The 27404-nt window shown below is 42.6% G+C and overlaps 1 protein-coding gene across 1 annotated transcript in view; it reads right to left on the reverse strand.

Moving 5' to 3' along the window:
* Positions 1-27404, reverse strand: part of LOC121285018 (gamma-secretase subunit Aph-1b-like) — an 85501-nt gene that overhangs the window by 36829 nt on the left and 21268 nt on the right. The window contains exons 3-4 of the mRNA XM_041201101.1: positions 19330-19403; positions 4369-4491 (exon numbers count right to left, since the gene is read on the reverse strand). Of these exons, the coding sequence (XP_041057035.1) occupies positions 4369-4491; positions 19330-19403 (197 nt within the window). The remainder of the gene's footprint in view (positions 1-4368; positions 4492-19329; positions 19404-27404) is intronic.

Raw genomic sequence — 27404 nt, forward strand, 5'->3', positions numbered from 1 at the left:
CCATCCCATTTTTTTTTCACTTTTCTCATCCATGGGCAGGGGCATTGGCTGTGTGAGTTGTTAGGAGCTCAAGCGAGAGTTTGCTGTTGCTTTAATGTTGAGGTTTCGGCCGGTTTCTTCTAGCGCATTTTGCTTTGTTAAGCTTGTTCTGAGGACTCTTGTTTTGTCAACTCTGTTGGAGCATTTCTGTCCAATGCAGCCTTCAGTGCACGGGGCAGTGCCATCTGCATCTCAGCAGATGGGGTTTGCGTACTCCACTGGGGGCACCTCCTCTGAGATGGAAAGGAGGGGCAGAAAGGAGGCCAGGTGTCCACAGGCAGCGTTGCAGGGAGGGGCCTGTGGGAAGAGAGGCACAGGCACAGGGGGAGCAGCGCCAGCAGGGAGAGCAAAACAGAAGGGACTGCAGAAGACGCCACTATCCTGCTGCCAGAGTGTACAGGCAGCAATCCAGCTACCTCAACATGTCCAAAGTCCAGTGCTGCAAGAGGCTCCACCTCTCTAGAGACACTAACTTCATTATGCCATCTGGTTGGGCCAGAGATTGCCTCCAGCTGTGTAGGTGGGCACCCAATGCCAGTGGCTGAGGGTCATAGCAGCCCTCAATTTTTATGAATCCGGATCTTTCCAAGGGTCAGTGGGGGATCTGTGCGGAGTGTCCCAGTCAGCTGTCCGTAGCTGCATCAAGCTCGTAATGGACGCTCTGTTCAGATGGGTCCTCACATTCATTCATTACCAGATGGACCAAGCCAGCCAGACTGCGCGAGCCAGAGGGTTCACATCAAGTGCTAGGTTCCCCCACATCCAGGATGCCATCGACTGCACTCACATGGCCATCGAGGTGCTAGTGGGTCAGCCGGTGCCTTTGTGAATAGGAAGGGTTAACACTCCATGAACGTATAGATAGTATGTGACCAAAAGACCGAGATTCTGCAAGCCTGGGCAAAATGCCCTGGCAGCTCCCATGATGCATACACACTGCAACATTCCCGAGGTGCCAGAGCTGTTCACAGCTCCAGCTCGGGTGAATGGTTGGTTGCTGCATGACTAAGGGTATCCATTAACACTAACCCCAGGACAGAGGTGGAAGAAAGGTATAATTAGAGTCATGTCTCCACAAGGGTGGCGGTTGAGGGGACAATAAAGCTACTGAAGATGAGATTCCACTGCCTGGACCGTTCCAGAGCGCATGTCACTTATAGTCATTGTATGCTGTGCTCTGCAAAATCTGACACTGGCAAGGGGGCACCCACTCGAGGAGGAGGATACCAAGGCAGCTCCACACACCACAGAGGAAGGCTCCACAGATGGATCTAATGGGATCCTGGATAGGCATAGGGTGAGGACAAGGAGACAGACTTGATAAGCCTTCAGGGAGGCAGGGACACCAGGGAGGCCTTGATTCAATGCTCCTTCAGCTAGGCTGCCAAGGCTTGGCTTCCATCTCAGTGCAAGGGCACTGCCTCCATCACACACATTTCTGAGAAGGTAATGTCACAACTTCTAAACAAATTTTGCTGCCCCTGCATCTATCAATTAGGCCTGCACCTATGAAAAATATGAAGGACCCTCAGTGCATTGAAACAAAATCTTGCTTTATATCATTACCAGAATTGCAAACAAGGAACAAAACATAATATGGTTGCCAAAGGCACACAAAAACAATACACTGCACTGATGAAACGAAAGCATGTCACCTGTGAAAACCCCATCTTGTGCTCACAGCGCCTAAAACTTATGCTTCCGAATACTAAGTTTTGGTGTCCCTCCCTCACCCCCCCACCCTCCCCTTGCTGGCAGCAGCACTGGAGGCAGATTGCTGACTCTGCTGTAATGTCGCACTGACGGCCTCGGTGGTCGTCCTCTGGCCGCAGGACTTGAGCAGGCTCTTCCTGGAAGGGTGTGACCAGCAACATGGCTGGGCACTCCTCAGTTGTCGCAACCTCAGAAGATGCCACAGTCACTGGCAGAGGGGCTGCTGTCCTTGCCCAGAGCGCAGAGAGAGGGGCCCACAGAGCTTGTCAGCCAATGTGAGGCAAGTCTGGACCACCCTGCCCACCACTGATGGACAGGTACCTAGCAGAGAGACTAAGTGCCTCATCCAATTCTCACACTGGCAGTGATTTCCCGAGGTCACAGCTGGTGCATGGACATGCAAGTCCGAATGCAACTCCAGGAGCGCCGATTCTGTTTGTGGAACTGCCTCTCCATGAGAGTCGCCACTCGCTTAATGGAGGAGACTATGTGCTCAATGCTCAGGGTCACAGTGCTCAAGCTCCACATGGACTCCGTCATGACAGATATCATGGCACTAGACCCTCTGGGGTCACTGCCAGATCATTATACACATCCAACTGGACATCCAGCATCAGCCGCCTGATTGGCCAAGTTGGCCATTAACAGGTCCAGGCAGCGGGCGATCGACGGGGGAGTCCCGCCCGATTGTTTGTCCCTCTTCCGCGGCTACGTTCGCTGCCGGATGTCCCTGGAGAAGGAGCACGCGGTGTCTGCTGGCACTCTCGAGGCCTTCCGTGCTCGGTGGGCACCGCGGGGACTGGGGTGTTTTGTTGACCCCTTTAATCACATTTTGATTTAAATTTGTAAGTTTCCTTTAAACTTTGTTCTTGGTTTTACAGCTGACCTGAATTAGGGGCTGTGCCTGATTTATCCCAATTTTGTTGATTTTGGTTTTCATTTAAAAGATTATCAGCCGCCTGATGGATGACTGATGGATGGACTCAGAATGGTCCTGGTCTTCAGCAGTCCTTTGACTACTTGCACCCTGGGTGCACTCTGCCTCCACCAGCTCCTCATGCAAGCGTGATGTGCCCTCACCACAGTGCAATCCAAAAGGAGTTGATATGCCTTAGTCCACTGGCGTGCATGTATCTGCGCTGGTGCTTGGTGCAAAGAGCGAATATGACGTGTGTGTATCATGAGGATGACACTTCTGAGGGAGAAACAGAATATGTCAGTTAAGAGCATCATCACTGAGTGTCTGTGGTGCTTGCCAAAATGGACACCTGTGTCACTGAGGCACTGAGTAGCCAGGCGATGGGCACTCTGGATTTGAATTTCTCATTGGAGATGTCATGACCTTGCCCTTCTTGCACACTCCCCCAGTCTCTCATCTGCCCACTGCATTCTTACCATCCTCCAAGACCCGGAAACCTTGTTCCTCACTTGCGTTCCATGCCCAGGCCGTCCATCTCAAACCTAAACAGGATCAAGATGTTGGGCACCCCACCACCCGTTCGTGCACGCTTCAGCGCATTATGGCTTCTGTTCTTCTAAACATAAGCCAGTGCATTAATTACAACATCCTCTACCTGCGACACCATTCCAGGCTCATGACCACCCCCCACACCCCCGGGAGAGCCAGCTTGACGTGCACATCAGATTAACACTCCTCACCCTTCTATGCATACAAGGTGAACGGCAACATCTCCCACCCTTGACAGGCACAGGAATATGCATCATTTGGCACAATGCATCTCAAATCCCTGAACGTCGTGACTAATGGCCACCCTCCAAGAGTCTGTACTCTGTTCCATGCCAACTTGGTACTCACCCTTACAGAGCACAGAAGATCATTGAACAGTTTCTGGAACTGGATCCATGTGCAGCACACCATATCATGCATGCTCACCTGGGTAGCCACCTCTTTCCAGACCTTCTTTGTCTGGGGGGTGGCCTCCTCTTGCCATCCCATGGTATGAGTATTTCACGCCAGGCACTCACTGCACCCAGTAGGGTACACAGGCAGTCGTCTAAGAATCGTGCGGCAGAGTGCTCACTGGGTGCTGAGGCCATCACTTATGGCAAATTTTCCAGTCTCTCATCAACAGCTCAGTTAGGCTCCTCCCCAACTCCTGGCAGCCTCAGGGGGTTACCTGGGCTTGTTTTATACTCCACTCCAGGTCACCATTCCACCCAGCATCCGTCACTCTCCCACTAGCAGTGCTACACCGATATCCGGTGTCCAGCCAGCATGAAATCCCCCATTCCAATGTTCGTGGGCGGAAATGCACACTGCCACTGCTTCCAGGCCCATCGATCACGTGTGCCCAGTGACCTCAAAATTCAGGCCACTGCTGCAGTTTCAGCACAAGCAGTCATAGCACTACTGACAGTTATTTCAAAAGACATCTCATGGACCCTCTTGTTCAAACAGGATTGTGGAAACAGAGCAAATTACAAAGATATTTTATTTCTGAAATGTTTGACTAGGATTTTTTTTTCAAACAAACTTTCTAACAGTCAGTTAATTAAATCATTAATTTTGTTAAAAACTTAATATTCAATAGAAATGTGTATAGCAGACTAGAGCTTTGGTTTTTCAAGGATACTTGAAATACTAAAAGAGAATACCTGATGTGAGGAAGTAATACTGAGAATCATGAAAGATTCCCACAGTTCCTGGTCCCACAGAGCCTGCAAGTATGTTGACAACAGAGAAAGCTCCACTCATTATTCCAAATCCAAGTCCTGCCACTGAAAATATAAAAGTACAAGTTAAATTTGCAATTTAAAATACAAAGTAAGAAAAAAACTCATGGAAAAGTTGCTATTTAGATTCATTTCAAAACAAAGTATTATCTTTCAAAGTATGTCCTTGCGCCGACTACTGTCTTCAGGGAGTGACCTGGACATATTTATGCTTCAACCAAAACACTAAAATAGATAATCTGGTCAATATCACATTGTTGTTTGTGAGACTTTCCACTATGTAAATTGGCTGCATAACTTAACTGAGGAGAGACTAGGCAGCTGGAGCGGACCAGGACACACACGAGTTTGAGAAAGTAAAAGAGAAAAGTCAGTGACATCACACTAAAGTCATGAATTGATTGGTTGGTGAGTATTGTAACTTTGTTTTCCTTTTTCCAGAGTTGGGAAATTTTATTAAGAAGCTGGGAAATTTAAAAAAGATAATTTGTTTATAAAATAAAAGAGTTAAGTAAAGCATTCCACTAGCTTCCTATATTTAAGTGACGTCACCAGAAGGAAAGCAAATAGCTGATGATTTTTTTTTAAAGTAGTAGATTTATCAGTAGTAAGGCTTATTAACCAATTTATAGAGGAATGGCAGGGCAGCTCTGACATATGAACATACATATGAGCATATGAATTAGGAGCAGGAGTAAGCCATTTAGGCCCCTGAGCCTGCTCCGTCATTTCATAAGATCTTGGCTGATCTGATTGAGGTCTCAATTCTACTTTCCTGTCTACCCACTATATCTTTAACTCCCTTGTCAATCAAGACTCTATCTAACTCAGCCATAAAAATATTCAAAGAACCTGCCTCCACTGCTCTCTGGGGAAGAGAATTCCACAGACCAATGACCTCAACAGAAAAAAATCCCCATCTCTGTCTTAAATGGGAAACCTCTTATTTTTAAACTATATCCCCTAGTTCTAGTCTCTCCCATAAGGCGAAACATCCTTTCAGCATCCACCCTGTAAAGTCCCCATAAGCTCTAGTGTGTTTCAATAAGATCACCTAAAATATTACAGCATCTTTATAGTGCATGAGGCCATTCGGCTCATCGAGTCTGCTCTGGCTAACTGAAAGAGCATTCCACCTAGTCCAACTCCCCTGCCTTATCCCCATAACCTTGTACATTCTCTCTCTTCAGGTAGCAATACAATTCCCTCTTGAATACTTCGATCGAACCTGCCTCCATCACCCTTTCAGGAAGTTTCTTCCAGATTCCAACCACTAGGTGAAAAAATTTTTCATCACATCACCTTTACTCCTTTTGCCAATTATTTCTAACTCCAAAGATACAGGCCCAACCAATCGAACCTTTCCTCATAAGATAACTCCATCCCAGGAATCAGTTGAGTGAACCTTCTCTGAACTGCTTCTAATGCAATTATTTCCTTTAAGTTAAGGAGACCAAAACTGTACAGAATAATCCTAATGTGGTCTCATCCACACCCCATACAACTGTAGCAAAATTTTTCTACTTTTATATTCAATTCCCCTTGCAATAAACAACAGCATTCCATCTGCTTTCCTAATCACCTGCTGTACCTGCATGCTAACTGACCTCTTGAGTGCATATCCTGTGCTATGTGGGAACTCCAGGATGCTTTCTGTGTCTGGGATACCTTATGTGCAGGAAGTACTATCAATTGCAGCAGCTCGAGATCCGGATTTTGGAGCTGGAGAAGCAGCAAGTGTCACTGCGGCACATCTGTGAGGTTGAGGGCTTTGTGGATAGAACATTTATGGATGTGGTGACCCCATATCTTAAGTGTAAGTATGGAGAGAAGGAATGGGTGACTACCAGAAAGTCACAAAGAAACAGGCAAATAGTGCAGGAGCCCCAAGTGCATCTCACTCTCCCATAAAAGTGATGGTTCATCTGGGGAGTGCAGTCAGAGCCAAGTCCATGGCACCATGGTGGGCTCAGCTATACAGGAAGCACGAATAAAACTGGAAGAGCAATAGTGACAAGAGATTCAATAATTCGGAAAACAGACAGGCTGTGGCTACAGACTTGAATCCAGAATGGTTATGTTACCTCCCTGGTGCCAAGGTCAAGGTTGTCACCAAATTGATATTGAGTACGCTGAGGGGGGAAGAGTATACAGTCAACAGTAGTGGTCCACATCAGTACTAATGACTGAGATAGAAAGAAGAATGTGGTCTTGTAGTCAGGTTTTAAAGGAGCTACGTAGGAAATTAGCAAAGCAGCATGTCAAAAGTAGTAATCGTAGTAAAAATAGTCGTCTCCAGATTACTCCTGGTACCACGCACAAGTAAGTGTAGAAATAGCAGTGATTGCGTGGCTAGAAAGATGGTGCAGGAGGGAGGGTTTTAGATTCCTGGGGTATTGGGACCAGCTTTGAAGAAGTTGGGACCAGTACAGGTCAGACGGGTTGTACCTAAACAGAGCCGGGGTCAATTGTCTTGCAGAGCGATTTGCTATTGGTGAGGGTTTAAACTAATTGACAGAGGTGTGGGAACCAGGAGATAGTACTAGAGAGGAAAACCACGCTGCACAGAATACTGACAGATAACACTAGAGTAGGAAAACTAAAGTTATTTGGTGGGTTCAGAATTGGGGGAAAAGTAATAAAATCTAAGTTAGGGTTACTGGGCACGGATGTGAATGGACTGAGTGTGATAAACAGGATCGATACGTCGAAGGTGCAGATAGCAGATGGAAATATGATGTTGTGGTGATAACAGAGGGCTGGACTAGGTATTAAATATTCCTGGATACATGGCATGCAGAAAAGCAGGAAAGGAAGGAAATTAGGTGGGGAGGCAGTATTGATTACTAAGAACATTGCAATGCTGGAGAGAGAGAGAGAGAGAGAGAGAGAAAAAGAGAGAGACTGTCCCAGAGGGGTCAAGGACAGAATCTATTTGGCTAGAGCTAAGAAACAAAAAAGGTGCAATTACATTGCTTAGTGTAGTCCAAAGGTCACTAGTGGGAAAGATGCAGAGGAGAAAATTTGCCCGGAAATTAGAGAAGTGCAAGAATTATTGAGCATATAATGCTTAGGGGGGGGGGGGGGGCTCTAAAAATATTAATACTTCAAGGAACCAAAATATTCAAAGCAACTGAGCAATCAATACTTTTTTTGATGTGGTTAATGTTAAATACAATAGAATGCAAAGGGGGAAGAGAAAAGTTCACTTAAAAAGTGGATGTGTTTGTAGTTTGCAGTGATTACAAGACTGAATGATACACAGTGTTGAGAAATGACTTTATGAAAACCGGTGTAGGGCACCGGTTTTTGGGGAAAAACCCTCCACATCCTTGAACGTCAGAGTATCTGAAAACGTTTCTGGGAAATATCAAATGGGAAGGAATGATCGAAATTATAGTGGTGCCTTAATAATCAATAATAGATTTACGTTAAACCATCGCAGGTCTCATCCCAAATTTAGGTAAAATTAGTAGAAGTCCATTCATCACCCAGTGAAACACAACCAGCTCGGCTCACTACCGTTTCACAATTTGTCTGCAGGTTAATACCTAACACCTGTGAGGCTCAGAGGCTAAAAGTTTAACCATAGTCAGCACAGATGCTCTTGCCATGTCCATTGATGTGAATATCTTGCACCTTTTCAGCAAGCCTTTTGACTTGGGCCCCTCTTGTCCCCATAGTAACTAAGCCACCCAGGTCTGGTCACATAACCCCTTTCATTTCTCCATTCTATCTCAAAGAGGCAATAAGCAAGAGAACCACCATGATGCATCACCTGATGGTGAAGTCGAGCAAAAGCTGAGGTTTGAATCCAAATACATGCAGAGTTCACCAAATTGCTAGCCAGGACTGTGAAAGTTTTGCTACAACTCAAGTGAAAGTGGATTTTCATAACTTACTGGAATAAAATTAAGGTATCAACATCAGCTTTATTTAGAAAGCAACTTATGACTATCACTCCAAAGATGCACATATTCTCAAACAACCAACCTCATCTATCATATTAATAGCGTGTAAACCATTATAATTATAATTTGTGGGAGGCGGTTGCATTGGTGGTCACTAGACTGGCAATCCCGAGACCCAGGGTAATGCCCTGGGCACCCCGGTTCGAATCCCACCACGGCAGATGGTGGAATTTGAATTCAATTAAAAAAAAATCTGGAATTAAAAGTGCAATAATGACCATGAAACTATTGCCAATTGTTATAAAAACCCATCTGGTTCACTAGTGTCCTTTAGGGAAGGAAATCTGCTGTCCTTACGTGGTCTGGCCTACATGTGGCTCCAGAACCATGGCAATGTGGTTGACTCTTAAAAAAGAAATGCCCTCTGAACAAGGGCAATTAGGAATGGGTAATATACGTTGGCCTAGCCAGCAGTGCCCACATCCCATAAACGAATATTTTAAAAAGTTATAATTTATATATTTTCCACAATACTCAAGCATGAAAGAAAACATTAAATCTGCCTGCTGGTAGAGGCACACGGATAGATTTGCTTGATAAGTAAAGTTTTGGAACCTTTGCCTTAGAGGCTGAAGCATGAGAAATGATAATGGGAAACAAAGAAATGACAGAGTCAGTAAACAAACACTGTGTAACTTGCCTTCAAAGCTGAGGGCACAAAAAGCATGCCAGAAATAATGGGGAGCCAAGGGTTTAACGAGAGTGAAGAATTTAAAATAATTAAAGACAAAGTACTGGCAGAATTAAATGGGACTAAAAACCATCAAATCCCCTGGGCCTAAAGACCTACATCCAAGAGTTTTAAAAGAGATGGCTGCAGATATAGTGGCACATTGGCTATGCTCTTCCAAAATTCCAAAGATTTTGGAACAGTCCCTGTGGATTCAAAGGTAACAAAATGTAACATCACTATTGAAGAAAGGAGGAAGATTAAACAAGGAACTACAGGCCAGTTAGTCAAACATCAGTCTTCAGGAAAATGCCACACTCCATTATTGAGGTGGCGCCAACAGGGAACCCGAAAATCATGATTAGGCAGAGTAAACTTGGTTTTATGAAAGAAAATTGTTCTGATAAATCTCATAAGAACATAAGAAACAGGGGGAGTAGGCCATTTGGCCCCTCAAGCTTGCCCAACCATTCAATAAGATCATGGCTGATCTACCCCAGGCCTCAACTCCTCTTAGCCCTCAACTTCCTGATATTTCAAAAGTCTATCTACTTCCTCTTTAAATTCTTTCAGTGATCTCAGTTTTTTTGAGGATGTAACTAGCAGGGTAGATAAAAAGGAAACAGTTGATGTAGTATATTTGGATTTTCAGAAGGCATTGGATAAGAATCAAGAATCACAGAACCTTTACAGTGCGAGAGGCGGTTATTCGGCCCATCAAGTCTACATTGCCTCTCAGAACGAGCATTCTACCTAGTCCCACTCCCCTGTATTATTACCGTAATCCTGCACATATTCTCTTTTCAGGTAGCAATCTAATTCTCCTTTGAATACCTTGATTGAACCCGCCTCCACCACTCTCTCATGAACTTAATTCCAGACTCCAACCAGCCTCTGGGTGAAAAACTTTTCCTCACATCACTATTACTCCTTTTGCAATTATTTTGAATCTGTACTCTCTAGTTCTTGATGTTCTCAAGTGGGAACAGTTTCTCACAACTTACCCTATCCATACCCCTCAGGATCTTGGAATTGTTCTATCTAGTCTCCTCTCAGCCTTTTCTCAAAAGCAAACAGTACCAACCGCTCAAATCTATCCTCATAGCTACAGTTGTTTATTCCTGGAATCATTCCTCTGTACTCTCCCCAATGCTTTCACATCCTTCAGGTATGCCTAGAACTAGATGCAGTACTCCAGATGAGGCCTAACAAGCATCTTATACCAGTTCTTCATGGCCTCCTTGCTCTTGTACTCAATGCTCCTATTAATAAAGCCGAAGGACCTATACACTTTATTAACTGATCTCTCGACGCTCCCTATCTCCAATGACTTATGTACATACACTTCAAGGTCTCTCTCTGTTCCTGCACCTCCTTTAGAGTTTCTCCCTTTATTTTATACTGTTTCTCCATATTCTTCCTGCCAAAATGAATCACCTCACACTTCTCTGCATTGTCCTTTTGAAGTTCAAGGCTATTCTCATCACAGATGTCAACATTTCCAATCTGCATATCATCTGCAAATTTTGAAATCATGCCCTGAACACCACAGTCTAGGTCATTAATATATCAGGAAGTGCAAGGGTCCCAACACTGACCACTGGGTAACTCCACTACAGACCTTCCTCCAATCTGAAAAACAACCATCACTACTCTCTGTTTTCTGTCACTCAGGCAATTTCTTATCCAAGTGCCTACTTTCCTTTTTATTCCATGAGCTGGAATGCTCCTCAAGTCTGTTGTGTGGCACTGTATCACATGCCTTTTGAAAATCCACATGTACCACATCAATAGCATTGCCCTTATCAACCTTCTGTTACCTCCTCAAAAAACTCCAGCAAGTTATTTAAACATGACTTTGACTTAATGAATCCATGTTGGCTTTTCTTAATTATCCTGCACTTGTCTGAGTGCTGACTGATCTTGTCCCAAACTATAGTTTCTAGAAGTTTCCCTACCACTGAAGTCAAGCTGACTTTTCTGGAGCTGCCAGCTTTATCCGTGCACTCCTTTTTGAAAAGGGTGTAACATTCCCAATTCACCAGTCCTCTGTCACCACCCATGTCTAAAGAAGACTGGAAGATTATCACTGGTGCCACTGCATTTTCCACTCTCACTTCCCTCAGTACCCTTGGATGCATCTCATGCGGTCCTGGTACCTTATCTATTTTAAGACAAAACAGACTTTCTAACACCTCCTACTCCTCAATTCTAAATTCTTAAGTGTGTACCAGTTGCCTCCTCTCTCACCTCGGCCTGGGTAGCATCTTCTTCATTTGTAAAGACAGGGGTAAAGTACTCATTTAAAACCTCTGCTATTTCTCCTACTTTCATGTGCAAGCCCCCTTTTTACCCTTAATCGACCATACTCTTTCTCTTACCACACTTTTAGTATTTATATGCTTATCAAATAACTTGGGATTCCCTTTTATGATAGTTGCTAGTCTCTTTTCAAGCTCTCTCCTTGCTTTTATTAGTTTTTTCACTTCCCCTCTGGTCCTTCTATATTCAAGTCTGATTCTCCATTGCATTTTCTACCCTACATGTGTCCTACGCGCACTTCTTCCTTTTCATCTTTATCTCGATTTCTCTCATCAACCAGGATGCTCTGGATTTGGTTTTCCTACCTTTCCCCTTCAAGGGAATACACCTTGTCATTGCCTGCAATATTTTTCTTTGAAGGTGGCCCATTGATCAGCCACTGTCTTTTCGGTCAACGTTTGATTCCAACTCACTCAACTCAGATGCATTCTCATCACATCAAAGTTGGCTTTCCCCTAATTAATTATCCCTGCTCTGAATTGTTCCTTGCCCTTTTCCAGGGCCAACCTAAACCTTATAATACAATGGTCACTGCCTCCTAAATACTCTCCCATTGATATTTGATTCACTTGGGCCAACTCATTCCGCAGAACCAGGTCCAAAAGTGCCTGCCCACTCATTGGACCGGAAACATCCTGCTGCAGAAAACTATCTTGAACACATTCCAAGAACGCGTGCCCCTCTTGTCCCTTTGCACTATTCCTATCCCGGTCTATATTTGGATAATTGAAGTCCCCTATTATAATTACTCTGTTTTCTTACAACTCTCTTATCTCAACACAGATTATTTCTCTACATCCATTCCACTGGTTGGTGATCTATATACTATACCAATTAATGTTACTTGCACCTTTTTCATTCCTTATCTCTAACTAGAGATAGTTCATCCTTGATCCCTCTGGAACATCCTCTCTCTCCAGTACTGTAATGCCATTTTTAATCAATATTGCCACTGCCCTTCCTTTTCTTCTTTTCCTGTCTCTCCTAAACACCTTGTACCCATGAATATTTAACACACTGCCCTTCTTTGATACAGGTCTGTTATAGCAATAATATCATAATTCCATTTCTCAACCTGTGCAAAGTTCACCAATCTTATTAACCACACTCCATACATTCACATACATGCACATTAAGTCTGTTTTAGGCTTTTTTACTTTCTCCCTTTATTCTGAACCCATCTAATGACTATTGCCTTCTCTAATTCTATCAAACTCTCCTATTCTATTAACTTCGATATGACTCTCTGATATACTCTCCTCATCAGTTAATACACCTCTACTTCCCATTGCCAGTTTTTCTCCTCTTTACTCTGAATTTCCCCTCAGGTTCCCATCCCCCTGCCAATCTAGTTTAAACCCTCCCCAACAGCACTAGCAAACCTCCCCGCGAGGACATTAGTCTCAGTTCTGTTAAGGTGTAACCAGCCCTCCTTGTACAGGTCCAACTGCCCCAAAACTGGTTCTAATGCCTCAGAAATCTAAAGCCCTCCCTCCTACTCCATTTCTCCAGCCACTTGTTAAACTGTTCAATCTTCCTATTCTTGAATGCACTGGCACATGGCACTGGGAGTAATCCTATGCTTACTGCTCAAGGTCCTGCTTTTTAATTCCCTTCCTAACTCCCTAAAATCTGCTTTTGGGGACCTCATACTTTTTCCATCCTACTGTTATTGGTCCCAGTGTGGACCACAACCTCTGGCTTTTACCCTCCCCCAAAACAATGCCCTGCAGCCGCTCTGTGACATCCTTGACCATGACGTTAGTGAGGCAAAATATCATCCTGGAGCAGAAATGTCTGTCTGCTCCCCTAACAATGGAATCCCCTGCCACTATAGCACTTTCATTCTTCCTCCTCCCCTCCTGTGCAGCTGAGCCACCTGTGGTGCCATGAATTTGGATCTTGGTGCTGTCCTCTGAGGAACCACCTCGCTCACAAGTATTCAAAATGTAAAAGTGGTTAGTGGGCAAGATAGCACTACCTGCCTGTTTCTCTTAGATACTCTGGTGGTCACCCATTTCCTCCCTCCCTGTGTACTTCTTAGCTGCGGTGTGCCTACCTCTCTAAGCCACGTAATCCTCAGCCTTGCAGATGCACAACAGTGACTACAGCCTATGCTCAAATCCCTCAATTCGGAGCTCAAGTTTCCGCAGCTGGTGGCACTTCCTGCAGGTGTAGTCAGAGGGCAATTTGTGCCTGTAAAACTTCCAACATCCCGTAGGCCACACGGCCGAGCTGCGCTGGCGTACCTTAAAACTCTATATAAAGTGTTTACTTTATATAAGGTGCCTCAGGAAATTTTGTTATGCAGATAAGGGTTCATGAGACGGGGATAATATATTGCATGGATGGAGGATTGGTTAAAGGATAGAAAACAAACTGGGAATAAATGGTCTTTTTCAGGTTGTCAAGCTGTTATTAATGGGGTGCCGCAAGGATCAGTGCTGGGACCTCACCTATTTACAACCTATATTAATCATTTAAACATAATTTATCTATCTTTGCTGATGATACAAAGCTAGGTGGGAAAGTAAGCTGTGAGGAGGACACAAAGTCGGCAAAGGAATATAAACAAGTAAGTCAGATAGAACTGCTGAGCCAATGATGCATCTCAGCCTCCTCCTGAGGTCCCCACCATCACAGGTGCCAGTCTTCAGCCAATTCGATTCACTCCGTGAGATATCAAGAAACTGAAGGCGCTGGATATTGCAACATTCTGGCAATACTAAAGAAAAACTTATGCTCCAGAACTAGCCACTCCCCTAACGAAGCTGTTCCAATACAGCTGCAACACTAGCATCTATCCAACAGTGTGGAAAATTGCCCATGTGTGTCCTGTGTCCAAAAAACAGGACAAATCCAACCCGCCCAATTACTGCCCCATTAGTCTACTCTCAATCATCACTTAAGTGACAGAAGGTGGCATCAACATGCTAGCAAGCTGCCCCTGACTGCGATTTCACACTGGCTGGCCAGTTAACGGCCAGCCCCGTGAAGCATATACTGAGAAGCTCAGCGCTGCCATGTAGGGCAGGCGATGAATTCAAAGTGGACACAGGCCAGCGCTGTGGAAAAGCACCCTGAAGGCAGAGCACTGCCTCAGGAAACTGAAAACCTAGAAAATCAAAAACAAAAGGTTTCAGAAGCTGAAAGTGTCCATGCATCATAATAAATCACCTAAATATTTAGCTACTGAAAATGTTGTCCACAGGAATTTATTTACATTTATTGCATCACGGAAACCTCATCCTACCCGGTGAGGTTTGATGAAAAATGTAAAAGGCCACATGGTGGATTCACCTATCCGCCAACCATAAGGTTGGGCAGGCAACAAAAAATTGCAGACAATTGCGCCATTAATAGGCTTAATTGCATTCTTAATTGTTGACAGGCATGCTTCCTACTTTTGCGCACGCCCGCCCACCAAAATATCGTGCGAGTGAGAGATGACGTTGGGACACCCGCCTGATGCCATGATTTCACACTGGATCTGGTCGGGTGCGTGCCCACCTGCCGAGCTAAAAATTCTGCCCTATATTTCAAACTATTGTACATAGCCACAAGATGGAGCACTGCTCAGAGCAGTGACAGGGAAAATACAATGGCCCACACACAATTTACTATAGCAGGATATCCAAAAGAGCCTGCCATTATAGAGTTGCCCTTGCAAGCTTAGATTTATAAAATGCTTGCGTGGCACGTTGCTGAAACTACAAGTTGATAACATTCCAGCAAGGAAAACTAGGCATCAGGGACATGTTTGAACTGGACAAGTGACTATCGCTTTAACAAATCAGATTGTGAAATAAACAGTGCAAGTACTGAGAAGGCAACGCAAGTCAGAGTGGACAAATACAATGTCAATTCCGATATGGAAGGAAAAATAAGGAAAGGGAAAGACTAGATAAAAAAGGAGAAAAAAGAGACACAGGAGAAGTGAAAAAATCTTATATTTAACATCGTCAAAAACAATTAAAACCTGAAGGAATGACACACGTGTACATTTGTAATAGTTAATTCTCCGTCCATAGAGGCAGACTGGCAGTAATCAACATATCACATCATTAGGAGTATACTCAGGCTGAAATTACCACGTTGAAGTTAGTTCCTATCTACCATGCAAGTACAGCAACTTCACACTGATGCATTTCAGTAATGAGGCAGATAATGAGTTGCCGTTCTTATAACTTAATGGAACTTATCAGACAGACGCTTTTGGTTTACTGCATTTAACTTTGTGCCTACACTATAAATAACATCGAATGCTACTGGCCTCACTGTTAATTTAACAGTAAATTATGGGCCATGTTCTTGAAAGCTGAATTCAGAGATCTGCCTTTTAAGTTACACCTCAAAGCACATGCCCGTTATTTAAAATTACCAGCTGAGTGCTGTGAATTTTGTAGAGTCAGCGCACAGTTATAATTTACCTGCCGAGATTATAAGCAGCGTTCAGTTGATATGAATTGAAAAGTGTATAAAAGACAAAGATATCTATGAGAAGTAATAAAGAGAAGCACAAATAGATTGCAATAGCCTTTATGCAACAATATGTATGGTTTCATTTAAACAGTCCTCAACGTCACACCCTCTCCAGTCCTGCCTGCAAGAAAATGACTTGGAGTCGGGTCCATGGCAGGAGACTGGCATGCCACCCCATGTCAGGAAATTAAAGGCCTGCCCATCCGCCTCCTCAGGTGATTTAAAATTCTGTCGATTAACTCAGTTTTTCTCACCACGGATACTGTGAGACCTGCTGCTGAGTATTTCCAGCATTTTTTGATTTTATTTGAAGGAGGTGTTAAAATTGTCAGTGTCTGCGGATATTGTAAGGTATTTAAACTTCCAGTGACTGACTGGAAGGATCCGGTGATAAGATTTCAAGTTTTAATATTTTTACTATAACAAACAAACTAAAGGCAACATTGATTAAACGGTATTTTCCTAAACTACAAAAAGAAATTCCCAATTTAACTTCTAGCACAAACTAAAATCCCCTGCTACGGTTATACTTTACACAGTCCCTTAAGTTGTTTTAAAATTCATTCATGGGATGTGGGCATCGCTAGCTAGACCAGCATTTATTACCCATCCCTAACTGCCCTTGAGGTGGCGGTGGTGAGCTGCCTTCTTGTAGGTACATCCACAGTGCTGTTAGGGAGGGAGTTCCAAGATTTTGACCTAGCGACAGTGAAGGAACTCCAATATATTTCCAAGTCAAGATGATGTGTGGCTTGGAGGGGAACCTCCAGGTGGTGGTTTCCCATGTATCTGCTGCCATTGTCCTTCTAGATAATAGCGGTCATGGGTTTGGAAGGTGCTGCCTAAGAAACGTTATTGAGTTTTATTGGTGAGGTGCTTTCTTAGAACCAAAGAAAAGTTAGAGCACAGGAGGCTATTTGGCCTATCTTGTTCATGCCAGCCCAATGACACCCAGGTGCCCTTTCTAATCCCACCTTCCTGCACTTGGCCCATTGCCCTGCAGCTTACAGCACTTAAGGTGCAGATCCAGGTAATTTTTAAAAAGTGTTTAGAGTTTCTGCCTCTACCAACTTGGGCAGTGAATTCCGGACACCCACTACCCTCTGCATAAAAAATTTCTTCCTCATGTCCCCCTATACCTTCTGCCACTTATCTTGAACCTATGTCCCCTGGTTCTAGAATTGTCCACCAAAGGAAACAATTTTATCCTGCCCACTTTATCTATTACCCTCATAATTTTGTAAACCTCAATTAAGTCACGTCTCAGTCTTCTCTTTTCTAAGGAAAATAACCCCAACCTATCCAATCTCTCCTCGTAGCTACACTTATCTAACCCTGGCAACATTCTTGTAAACCTCCTCTGCACTCTCTCCATAGCTATTATGTCCATCCTGTAATGTGGTGACCAGAACTGCATACAATACTCCAGTTGTGGCCTCACCCAGTGTTTTATACAATTCCAACATTATATGCTTACTTTTATATTCTATACCTCTGTCAATGAAGGAGAGCATTCCATATGCCTTCTTTACAACCTTGTCTACTTGAACTGCTGCCTTCAGGGACCTGTGTACTTGTACGCCAAGATCTCTCACTTCATCTACCCCTCTTAGTATATTCCCGTTTATTGTGTAATCCCTCTAACTGTTTGACCTCCCTAAATGTATGACCTCACACTTCTCTATGTTAAAATCCATCTGCCACTTTACTGCCCACTCCACCAACCCATCTATATTGTTTTGGAGTATTTGAAGTATTTTTCCTGGAACCAGTCAAAAACTATTCTCCGCTCCCAGTGGCCTGCTTCCTTTTTCCTTTTCCAGCCAGGTAACCTTTAATCCCAGAAACAACTTTCATTTTGAGGGTTACACTAGAGATTCCTTCCCTTTAGCGCAAGCTGGTGTGAATCTTCCAGCCTCTTAAATCCTCACGAATTTGTTCTGTTCAATCTACCTGCAAGTTCCCATCCGCATTCTGTGTGGCGAATAATAGGGTCAGCATTTCCCCGTGCTTCAGGTGCAGGACTAGCTGCCTCTGTCTCCTGCTCTGTGCCTCTCAGATGTCTGTAGACTGACTTGGGTCTGTGAGTTTCAGTAATATCTTAGGAAACCGGGTAATCCGATACAACAATGGTTTCCTATGGATTCTTGCCTTCCCAAAGCCCATCTCCATGGCAGTGTGAATCACATGGGCCTTGTGTCTGGGTAGAAATTGCTAATCAGTTATCTTCTAGACCACCCCCCCCACCCCCCTCAATTTCATTCTACCTTGGAATTATACAGGTAGTTCATGCAAACCATTTATAAAACCTGAGGTTCCAACACCTCCTTGTGTGAGACTTCGAGGCTAACAGTTCACATATAATCAACACAGATGTCCTTGACATTGTCTACAGATGTGAACATGTTGTACCTTCTCAGCAAGCCTCTTGACTTGGACCCCTCTTGTTACAATAGCAACCAAGCCACCCAAGCTTCTTTTCAGACAGAATTCAGAGATCACATGACCCCCTTCACACATCCATTTACCTATAAAAACTTTTAAACTTTGTTTTTGTAACAAATGATATAGACACAGATGGAAATTTCTAAAATTCAACAAGGAGTAGAGTAAAATAAAAGTATAAAATGCTGGAAATTCAGCAAGTCAGAAGGCATCTGTGGAGAGGGGAAGACAGCATTAACATCGCATGTCTTATGACCCTGTTCAAATTAGAATTCTAATAAAGTGTGAATCCAGGATCAAGACAGAAATGGTTAAAGTAAATGACTCTAAATAGCAGCCTAAGCTGTACAGCCTACTGTGCTTACCTTTTTACGTCTAACCTTTTAAGCATTACATAATTGCTTAAGTGATGCTTAATGACTCCACAGTACAAGACTAAATAGGATTTTCATTCCTGGGCAGCTGATGTGACCATGGAGTTCAACTCTGTATGCCCAAGACACCAAAAAGGTATGTTTTTTGAATGTGGAACCAGGAGGTGCAGTTGTGTACCCCAGATCAACATGAAGTCTACAAGCTGTTGCTAGCCAGTCAATGGTCAACCCCCCAGCTAGTTGCTTCTTCGACCACCTCCCCCCATGCTACCAAGATCTAATTCAATGGTGCAACTGGCTCAAGCGGTTGAATGGCCCAGTCCTATTCTATGTTTCCATTTTTCTTAATATCCACTTCTTGGTGTTAGTGTTCCATTGTAGTGTTGCCAACTGCGGCTATAACTTAAGAGTCTCTGAAAGGCCACCGTTCTTCTGCTAGAATGCCTCCTCATAATTACTGAGGAAATAAAACAGAACTCAAACTAAACTTTAATTGATATCTGGCTTGTTTGGCAAGACCCAGCCCCATATTGCCCCATCTTGCTGCAAAGACAGTGGGAAAATATATCTATAATACTCAAAAAAGCATGCAACAGTTTTTACAATACAATTCTCTCACCGTAAGCCATTTGCTGTACTGATAGGGGTGAATTCCCATCTTCACTTAGCGCTGCTAAGCCTTCATTCGCCTTTCTAAAGGAATAAAAACATTACTTATATTAATAATACATCTCTTTAAAAAGTTTATGCTCATTAGGGGAGGAAGACTAACAATATAACATTTCATTTTACTTTAATTGACAGTGGTCAGCTTTCTTAAATCTAATGCTGTGTGGTGCAGATAAATCTCAAGTAACTGCTATATTTTGCAATCTGATACAAAAATTGAGATAACATGACTTGTGAAGAACACTGAAGCAAAATCAAAAATTCCAGTGAAATAAAGTATATTGCTTATTTGCAAAATAGTTACAAATAGTATCTTTTCTATTGTCAATTATTTAATATCGTTTTTTTTGGAATGATAATTTTTTTCACAACTTCTTCTGAAAGTGATGTCATGAGATATGGTCACAAAGGCTCTAATGCTGTTCAATTTCCTCATTCAAGTGTCTAGTTCCAATGCATGAGTCAGGACAGAAAGTGCCAGCAAGTTACTTGACCATAGGGAGCACCATCGCTGCCTCACCTGACATCTATACAAAGATTTGCAGCCTGAGTCATTGGACAGCAATCAAAAGTGGGAGTCATACCTGAGTATAGCGTACTGATACAGTCCTGAAGGATGAATGTTGATTTTGATTCATGACCTTCAGGTATATGGCATTACATGACCGAACATGTAGGGTTTCACTGCTGTCTAACCTACATAGTGAGCAATGTTGCATACAAAAGCAATACTGAAAAAACCTCAGGTTTATGGAGCTAAAAACTAACAAATCAGATCTCTGAAGACTTTGCAGACAAGTGTGAAATCCACATTCTATAGCATTTCAAAGGGTTTTTTTTCTCTCTTACACAGCATTCCACTGGCGTAGATTAAAAGATGGAGGAGTAAAGGAAGGGGAATAAATGGATTAGAAACAAGGCAGCCCTGCCAATGACGTGATGGAAGGAAGGAGATTGTGCACGAAACACCAGAGTTTATGGGGTGCTGAAGGGGTTAGGATACAAGACTGGAGGAATGTGCAGAGGCTGTGGATTGATCTAAAAATGAGGTTAAAGATGTTAAAATCAAAATACCAGAAAAGGGGGCCACTAAAGGTGTGGGTGATGGACAGGGACTTTGCATACAGGCATGAGGATTCCGGACATACTGGCTGTGGAGCATTTAAAACTAGAAGTTACAAAATCCTGGAGATGATCTTGCAAAAGCAAGAGAATTGAGGTTCGGGCAAAAGCAGGTAAAACTGCAAAGTGGAAGTAAGTAATTTGATGATAGACAGGATATGGAGCATCACTTGGGGTTAAACAGAATGCCAATATCTCATACAGTGTAGTTGATTCTTAAGCAAGTAGCCAGGAATGGAGTTAGCAGCACGGGAGCTTTGGTCTCCTTGATACTTCGCTCAAGAAAACTTTTACATCATAACCAAATGCTAGACAGGCAACCTGGATGGCCATAGGGGTCAGGTAAGTGGTGGAAAGAGCATCATCAGCATACATGATAGTTGACTCTAAACACATTCACGTCTTTGAATGACAGTGCACACATTGATTGACCCAGGGTAATGCTCTGGGGACTTGGGCTCGAATCCCACCATGGCAGATGTTGACATTTTAATTCAATAAAAATCAGGAATTAAAAGTCTGATGATGACCATGAAACCATTGCCGATTATTGTAAAAAACCCATCTGGTTCACTAATGTCCTTTAAGGAAGGAAATCTGCTATCTTTACCTGGTCTGGCTTACATGTGACTCCAGACCCACAGCAACGTGGTTGACTCTTTAAAAAAAAAATGCCCTCTGAACAAGAGCAATTAGAGATGTGCCATAAATGCTGCCCTAGCCAGCAACGCCCACATCCCATGAACAAATTTTAAAAAAGGGACTATTGGGTATACTTGGAGGCTTTGGAAGACACTTTGAGGCAGGAAGAGAAGCTTTTGCTGGAACTTGCTGACTGCATTTGGACAAGTAGCAAAGAAACCACATGAGAGCAGTCACATGAAAATGGACAACTGTTAAAATAGAATAAACTGTATCAAACCCTGCAGAGAAGGCAAGGGGGCAGGAAACATTCGTTCATATGTGCTCTGCCAGAAGGTCCCTGGCTCATTGTTCAGGATGAAGCATCAACAGACAGTCACATTGGTAATTTTTTTGCCAGTAGTGTCTTGCCATTGCCTTCCACTGTCAGGGGCAGGGAGAGATGGTAGGTCTCAAATTGGCCTCAACTGGAATGGGAATCGGCCCCAAACTGTTGGCTTTATTCCATTATTCTGGGCCACATACTAGCCATCTAGCCAACTAAGCTATCCAACCTCTCACAGGAAATATAAGGCAGCACAAAAACAGAGGATATTATTTGTGCTTTTGACGCAAACAGTCAGGTGCTGTTAGTAGGGTAGCAGGGATTAAACAGGATGCTTTGAGAGAAATGGGTATGGAGTGGAAAGCAACAACATGTCTGAGGACCTTAGAGAAAATGATGTTGAGATGGAAAGTGGGTAGTTGAAGTAGACAATTGAGGGTAGGCCTCTTTTTGGAGGCCGTGACAGGTCACATTACATTCTTGAATAGAGTGTTCAGGTTTCAACTCCATAAACTCAAAATTATGCAGGTGGTGGAAATACATTTTTGAAATATTTCCTTCCTGTTGTGTGCAAGTTTCTCCTACAATTAATTGTAATAAGCTAATTATTGCTCTATAGTAAAGTTAACCCAATATGAATACTTTGGTAATATTTTACACAGTTCTTAGAAACTGAAACTGTACATACTCTTCTCATCTTCCAACACCACACATTAATTATTCAGCAAATAGTAGCACTGTGCAGTTCATCTCAGCTATAGATTATTATAGGTACTTCTGTCCAAAAAAAATCATGCCAAGTGCAAACTTATTTCCAATGGTTTATTAAAATTAAATTCTTGGCTAAAAGCATTCATATCCTTCTCAACCAATCTCACTGCACAGATTATAGTGGAGAAGGCATTGTGATCAGAGGAATAAGATGTTTTACTATTAATTATATAATCGATTTCAAGAACACTGTTTAAAGAGATTTACATTATAATGCTGCAGGTTACAAGTTTCTTGGATTTAAACGTACCCATTTTAGAAACTATTTATTCTTACATGGCAGTGTGAGAATTAGTACATTACCATTAAAATGGAAGCTCATGATGAAGAAACAAGGTTTTGTCTTTGCAAAGATCCATAATAAAAGAATTGGAGGTTTTTAAAAGTCAATTAACACTGATAAGGGCATGTTTCACAAAGTGAAGCAGTCAGATATTATTCCTTACGCCATCATTTTTGTAATACCCATCAGTGCTACGCTAGTATGGATGAAATGTTTTACCACACTAACATAACCAATCATACTATAACCATAATTTGTCAAAAATACATAAAATGAACTCCATGTAAACTATAATGCTAATATAATGAACACTGCTTTCAACGAGCTTCGGCTTTCACTGAACCGTGAGAAAGACAACCATTGCTGAAGATGAAACATTGATCAAGAAAAAAAAAAATCAGCTGACCACCTTGATGAAGCAGTCTGCCACTGGTTTTAAACAGCAAGAGTGTAACATTCCAACATCAGATGCTATCTCCTCTTGATGCTGGATTCAAAGTGGAGCTGAGGTCGCAAGGTCCTAAAGGCTCCAGCATAAAAAGGGAAGTAGACCATTCAAATCACAGTCATTGGCAGGCAAACACGCTCCACTGCTGACCAGAAGATCTGGGCCGCTGGCTTGTAGGGAGAAAGCAGAACAGTAGGATGAGTCTTGGTTTGCTCTAGTAAAAGGCCATCACAGACACCAAGGCCCCAATATTAATTTGATGGTGTCTTTCAAGCAAAAAAGGGGTTGGTTGGGGGTGGGTGTGTGAACAGGGTGATAGAATTGCAAGGGAGAAACCCAGAAGTCAGCTGAATGGTTTGGAATTTGCAATTGCTAACCAATTGTACTATTAATTTTGACTTGCAGGTTTTACAAATCCAAGCTGCACAGCAGCATGATGCACACTTGCATGACAGAACCTCAGTTGTATTTGAAGGGACAGTGCACAATTGGAAATTGGAGATATTCCGGGTGTGTGGTGGACATAGAGCAAAATCAGCAGTTGGATTTAATGACAGATTACGGAAATCGCTGTTGGATGCAGTCAGGAGGAGGAGGGACTCATTGTTCCCCAGCTATTCTCACCAACAAGGCATAGTTGAAGATAGCTGACGAATTGAGCAGCAGAGCATATGCCATGTCATGAATGCAAAGTAGAAAATGACTTAATAACCTAAACAGGTGAGGAAAAGTGAGTACATTTCCTTATTATACTATATCCTATTCTTTAAGCACCCACCCCTCCCCAACACCCTGCTTCACTCAGTCCTGCTAAGTTTTCTTCGTCAGATCACTCCACACACCTATTGAACTTTCAGGAGCACCTAGACTTCACTTTCTGCACTTCAGAGAATCATAGAAACCTAACCCAAAGATGTAGGCCGTCGGGCTGCTCATGCCTATTCTGGCTCTTATAAAGCACAATTATGCTTTGTCTCAAACTCCTGCTTTTTGTCCCTAATTCTATAAAGTTCCTCATCCTCAAGTACCTGCACAACACCCTTTTAAAATTATTTATAGAATTTATTTCAACTATCTCTTCAGTTAGACAATTCCAGATCACAAATCTGAGTGAAAACAAATTTTTCATCATCCCTTTAGATCTTTTATCAGCGATTTTGAATCCATAATACTGGTTACTGATCCACATGCCAGAAGGAATTGTTTTTCTCTATCTACTCGATCAAAACTTGTCATCTTGAAAACCTTCCATTAGGCCACCACTTAACCTTTTCTGTTACAAGGAGAACAGCCTTAACTTTTCCAACTTCTTCTCATAACTGAAGTCCCTCATTGCTGGGAATATCCTGATTAACCTCCTCAGTACCCTTTCCAAGCGAAGTCTTTACGTCTTACCTGAAGTATGGTACCCAAAATTGTCCACAATACTCCAGATGAGACCTCATCTATGACATATAAAGTTCTAGTATGATCTTGTTGCTTTTATATTTTATTTCTCTATTTAGAATCCCAAGTAATCAATGTTCTTTTTAACTACATCAACTTGCCCTACCACCTTTAAGACTTTATGTATATGGAAACTAAGCTCTCTGCATGTCTGAGCTTTTCAAAATCATACCACTTAGTGTACTGCCTTTCCATATTAGTCTTTCTAAAGTGCGTCACTTCACACTTCTCCATATTCAACTGTCATACTTCTGCCCATTTCATCATCTTGTCCATAACTACCTTCATTATAAGCTATTTTGCCAAGTTTTGTTTCATGTGCAAACTTTATAATGCTGTTCCTATACCAGAGTCTAGGATGCTTATAAAAATAATTGAAAAGAATAAATGGACCCAAAACTGGCCCTTGGTCAACAGCAAACCACCAACCAAACTGGAAAACGTCCACCCATCACCGCCCTTTGCTTCCTGTCACTAAGTCAACCTCGAATCCATAAACACATCTCTCCTGATCCCATTGGCTTCATTTTTCTTAAAAAGCCTCCTATGTGACACTTTGTTTAATGCCTTTCAAACTCAACATATGCAATAGCTACTGCACACCCTTAAAATGAACCTTCTGTTATCTCTGCAAATAATTCAATCAATCAAATTAGTCAGACATGATTTGCCTTTAGCTGGCTCTTCATTAACCCATACCTTTCCAAACAAAAGCTTATTTTGTCCCGACAAAAGCTTCCACTCATTTCTCCATGACCAATGTTGGGCTGATTGGCCTGTAGTTTCTGCTTTATCTCTCCCCGCTTTCTGCAACAGTGGTATAACATTGGCAACCCTCCTATCCTCTGGTACTACTCCTGTATCCATTGAGAATTAAAAGGTTGCAGCCAACGCCTCTGCTATTTCTATTATGGTTCCTTTCAACAATCTATGCTGCATTCCACTTGTTCCAGGTGATATACCAAATTTTCAGTAATGTTAATCCCTCAAGTAAATCTTTTCTATTACTATCCTTTCCAAAGCTTCCCACTCCTCTCAGTGTAAACTTCATATCATCAGCTTCCTTTTTGAGGACAGGTACAAACCATTAATTTAATTCTTTTGCCATGTCCTGTGTCTCTGCATAAAGATTTCCTTTTTTTTCATTTATCCTTTCATAGGATGTGAGCATCACAGGTAAGGCCAGTGTTTGTTCCCCATCCCTAATTGCCCTTGAACTGAGTGGCTTACCAGGCCATTTCAGAAGGCAATTAAGAGTCAACCATGTTGCTGTGGGTCTGGAATCACATGTAGGCTTTCTTCAATAGGTAGGGACAGTAGATTTCTTTCCCTCAAGAACATTAGTGAACCAGATGGGTTTTTATGACAATGAATGATAGTTTCATAGTCACCATTACAGACTAACTTGTTTATTAAATATTTTAGGGTCCAGTTTAACGTGGCCTGCTAATCTTTTTGTGTAACTTATCTATCTTCCTTTTTAACTTACTCGATTTCCTCCTATATTTTCCATGATCTTCCTGGTTATTAGTTGCATCTTGCTCCTGACATTGGTCATAAACCTCTTCTTTCATTTTTGCTTTTACCTTTTGTATCGAGGGTGCATTAGCTTTGGTACTCTACCTTTTCCCTTCAATAGAACATGCCTAATTTGTACCTCACCACTCATGCTCTCTTTTCCTCCATTACTGCTTTACATTGCTATCACCTCTTACCATCTGCCTGTGCTCGCTCCCTTCTTAAATCACAGAAATTAGCTCCTCCCTTAGGTGAATAATTTTACCTTCAATACTTTCTGGTCTCTTTCGACAATTACTTTAAACCAAATTAAGTTGTGGCCACTTAGTTGAATGATTTCCTACTGTAACACAATCCACTTGTATATTGCTGAAAAAAGAGACATGTCAATCTAGAGCTGCCACCATTGCGTGAATTAATATTCATTGAACTTATGAACTCAGCAATTCGCGCTGTTGAGTTCAGTTTTAATGACACCATGTATACACAAAAGGATGGTGCTGCCTTGGGGTCCCCTCTAGGCCCAGCTCCCGCAAATATCTTTGTTGGGTTCCATGAGAAATGTGCCTTCGATGGATTGACGCTTAACCTCCTACCTCTCGCATATTTCCAATATGTGGATGATACGTTTGCTATATTTAAATCCACAGCTGCATGTAATAATTTCCTCATGTCTTAATGGGCTCCATCCTACACTCAATTTCACCTTTGAAATGGAGCAGTCAAATGAATTCCCCTTCCTTGACGTACCAGTTCAGAAATCTGCTAGGAGGTCTCTATCACGGTCTACTGCAAGCCTACCTTCACTGGTCAATAAATACGTTGGGATTCTTACAGTTGACACGTTATAAGTTTGGTCTTATTGACAACCTTGTAAATAGGGCCCTGAGCCATTTGATCACTATGCAAGCTTGATGCCGAAATAAGGCATCCTACAGGATAATGGCTACCCTGACCAGATGTATATCACACAAACTCATGAACGGGCCTAAGGCAGTCACTTTTGGCCATGGAAAGTGCCCAGCCTACTTCAGATTACCCTGGAAGGGCATGGTGTCTCAAACATTTGAGCAACAGGTGAAGCTAGCTGTTTCATGCTGCGAATATGCAGTAGCAACACGAGTGGTATTCGCCACTAACAGGATGCTGCCATCAAGCCAAAAAGACAGTTTGCCAATCACACAAATGATAATCTGGTATATGAATTTCAGTGCCAATGTGATGCTAGGTACGTAGGCCTTACATCCCAAAGGCTGGCAGATCATATCAAACAGCATGTCCCAGTCGCTCAACAAAGTACAGACCATACCCAATTAGCCTTAGCTTGCAAAATTCAAAACACAGTGTCCAACATTATATGTGATTCTGCGATTGGACAACATTTGCTAATTAATCCTCAGTGTGCTAAGAATTACGCTGACACCCAATTTAAGTTTGTCAGTCGGGTTCACAGTGTGGCACATTTGCGTG

Source organism: Carcharodon carcharias, chromosome 1 (genome assembly GCF_017639515.1).
Source record: "Carcharodon carcharias isolate sCarCar2 chromosome 1, sCarCar2.pri, whole genome shotgun sequence".
NCBI lineage: Eukaryota > Metazoa > Chordata > Chondrichthyes > Lamniformes > Lamnidae > Carcharodon > Carcharodon carcharias.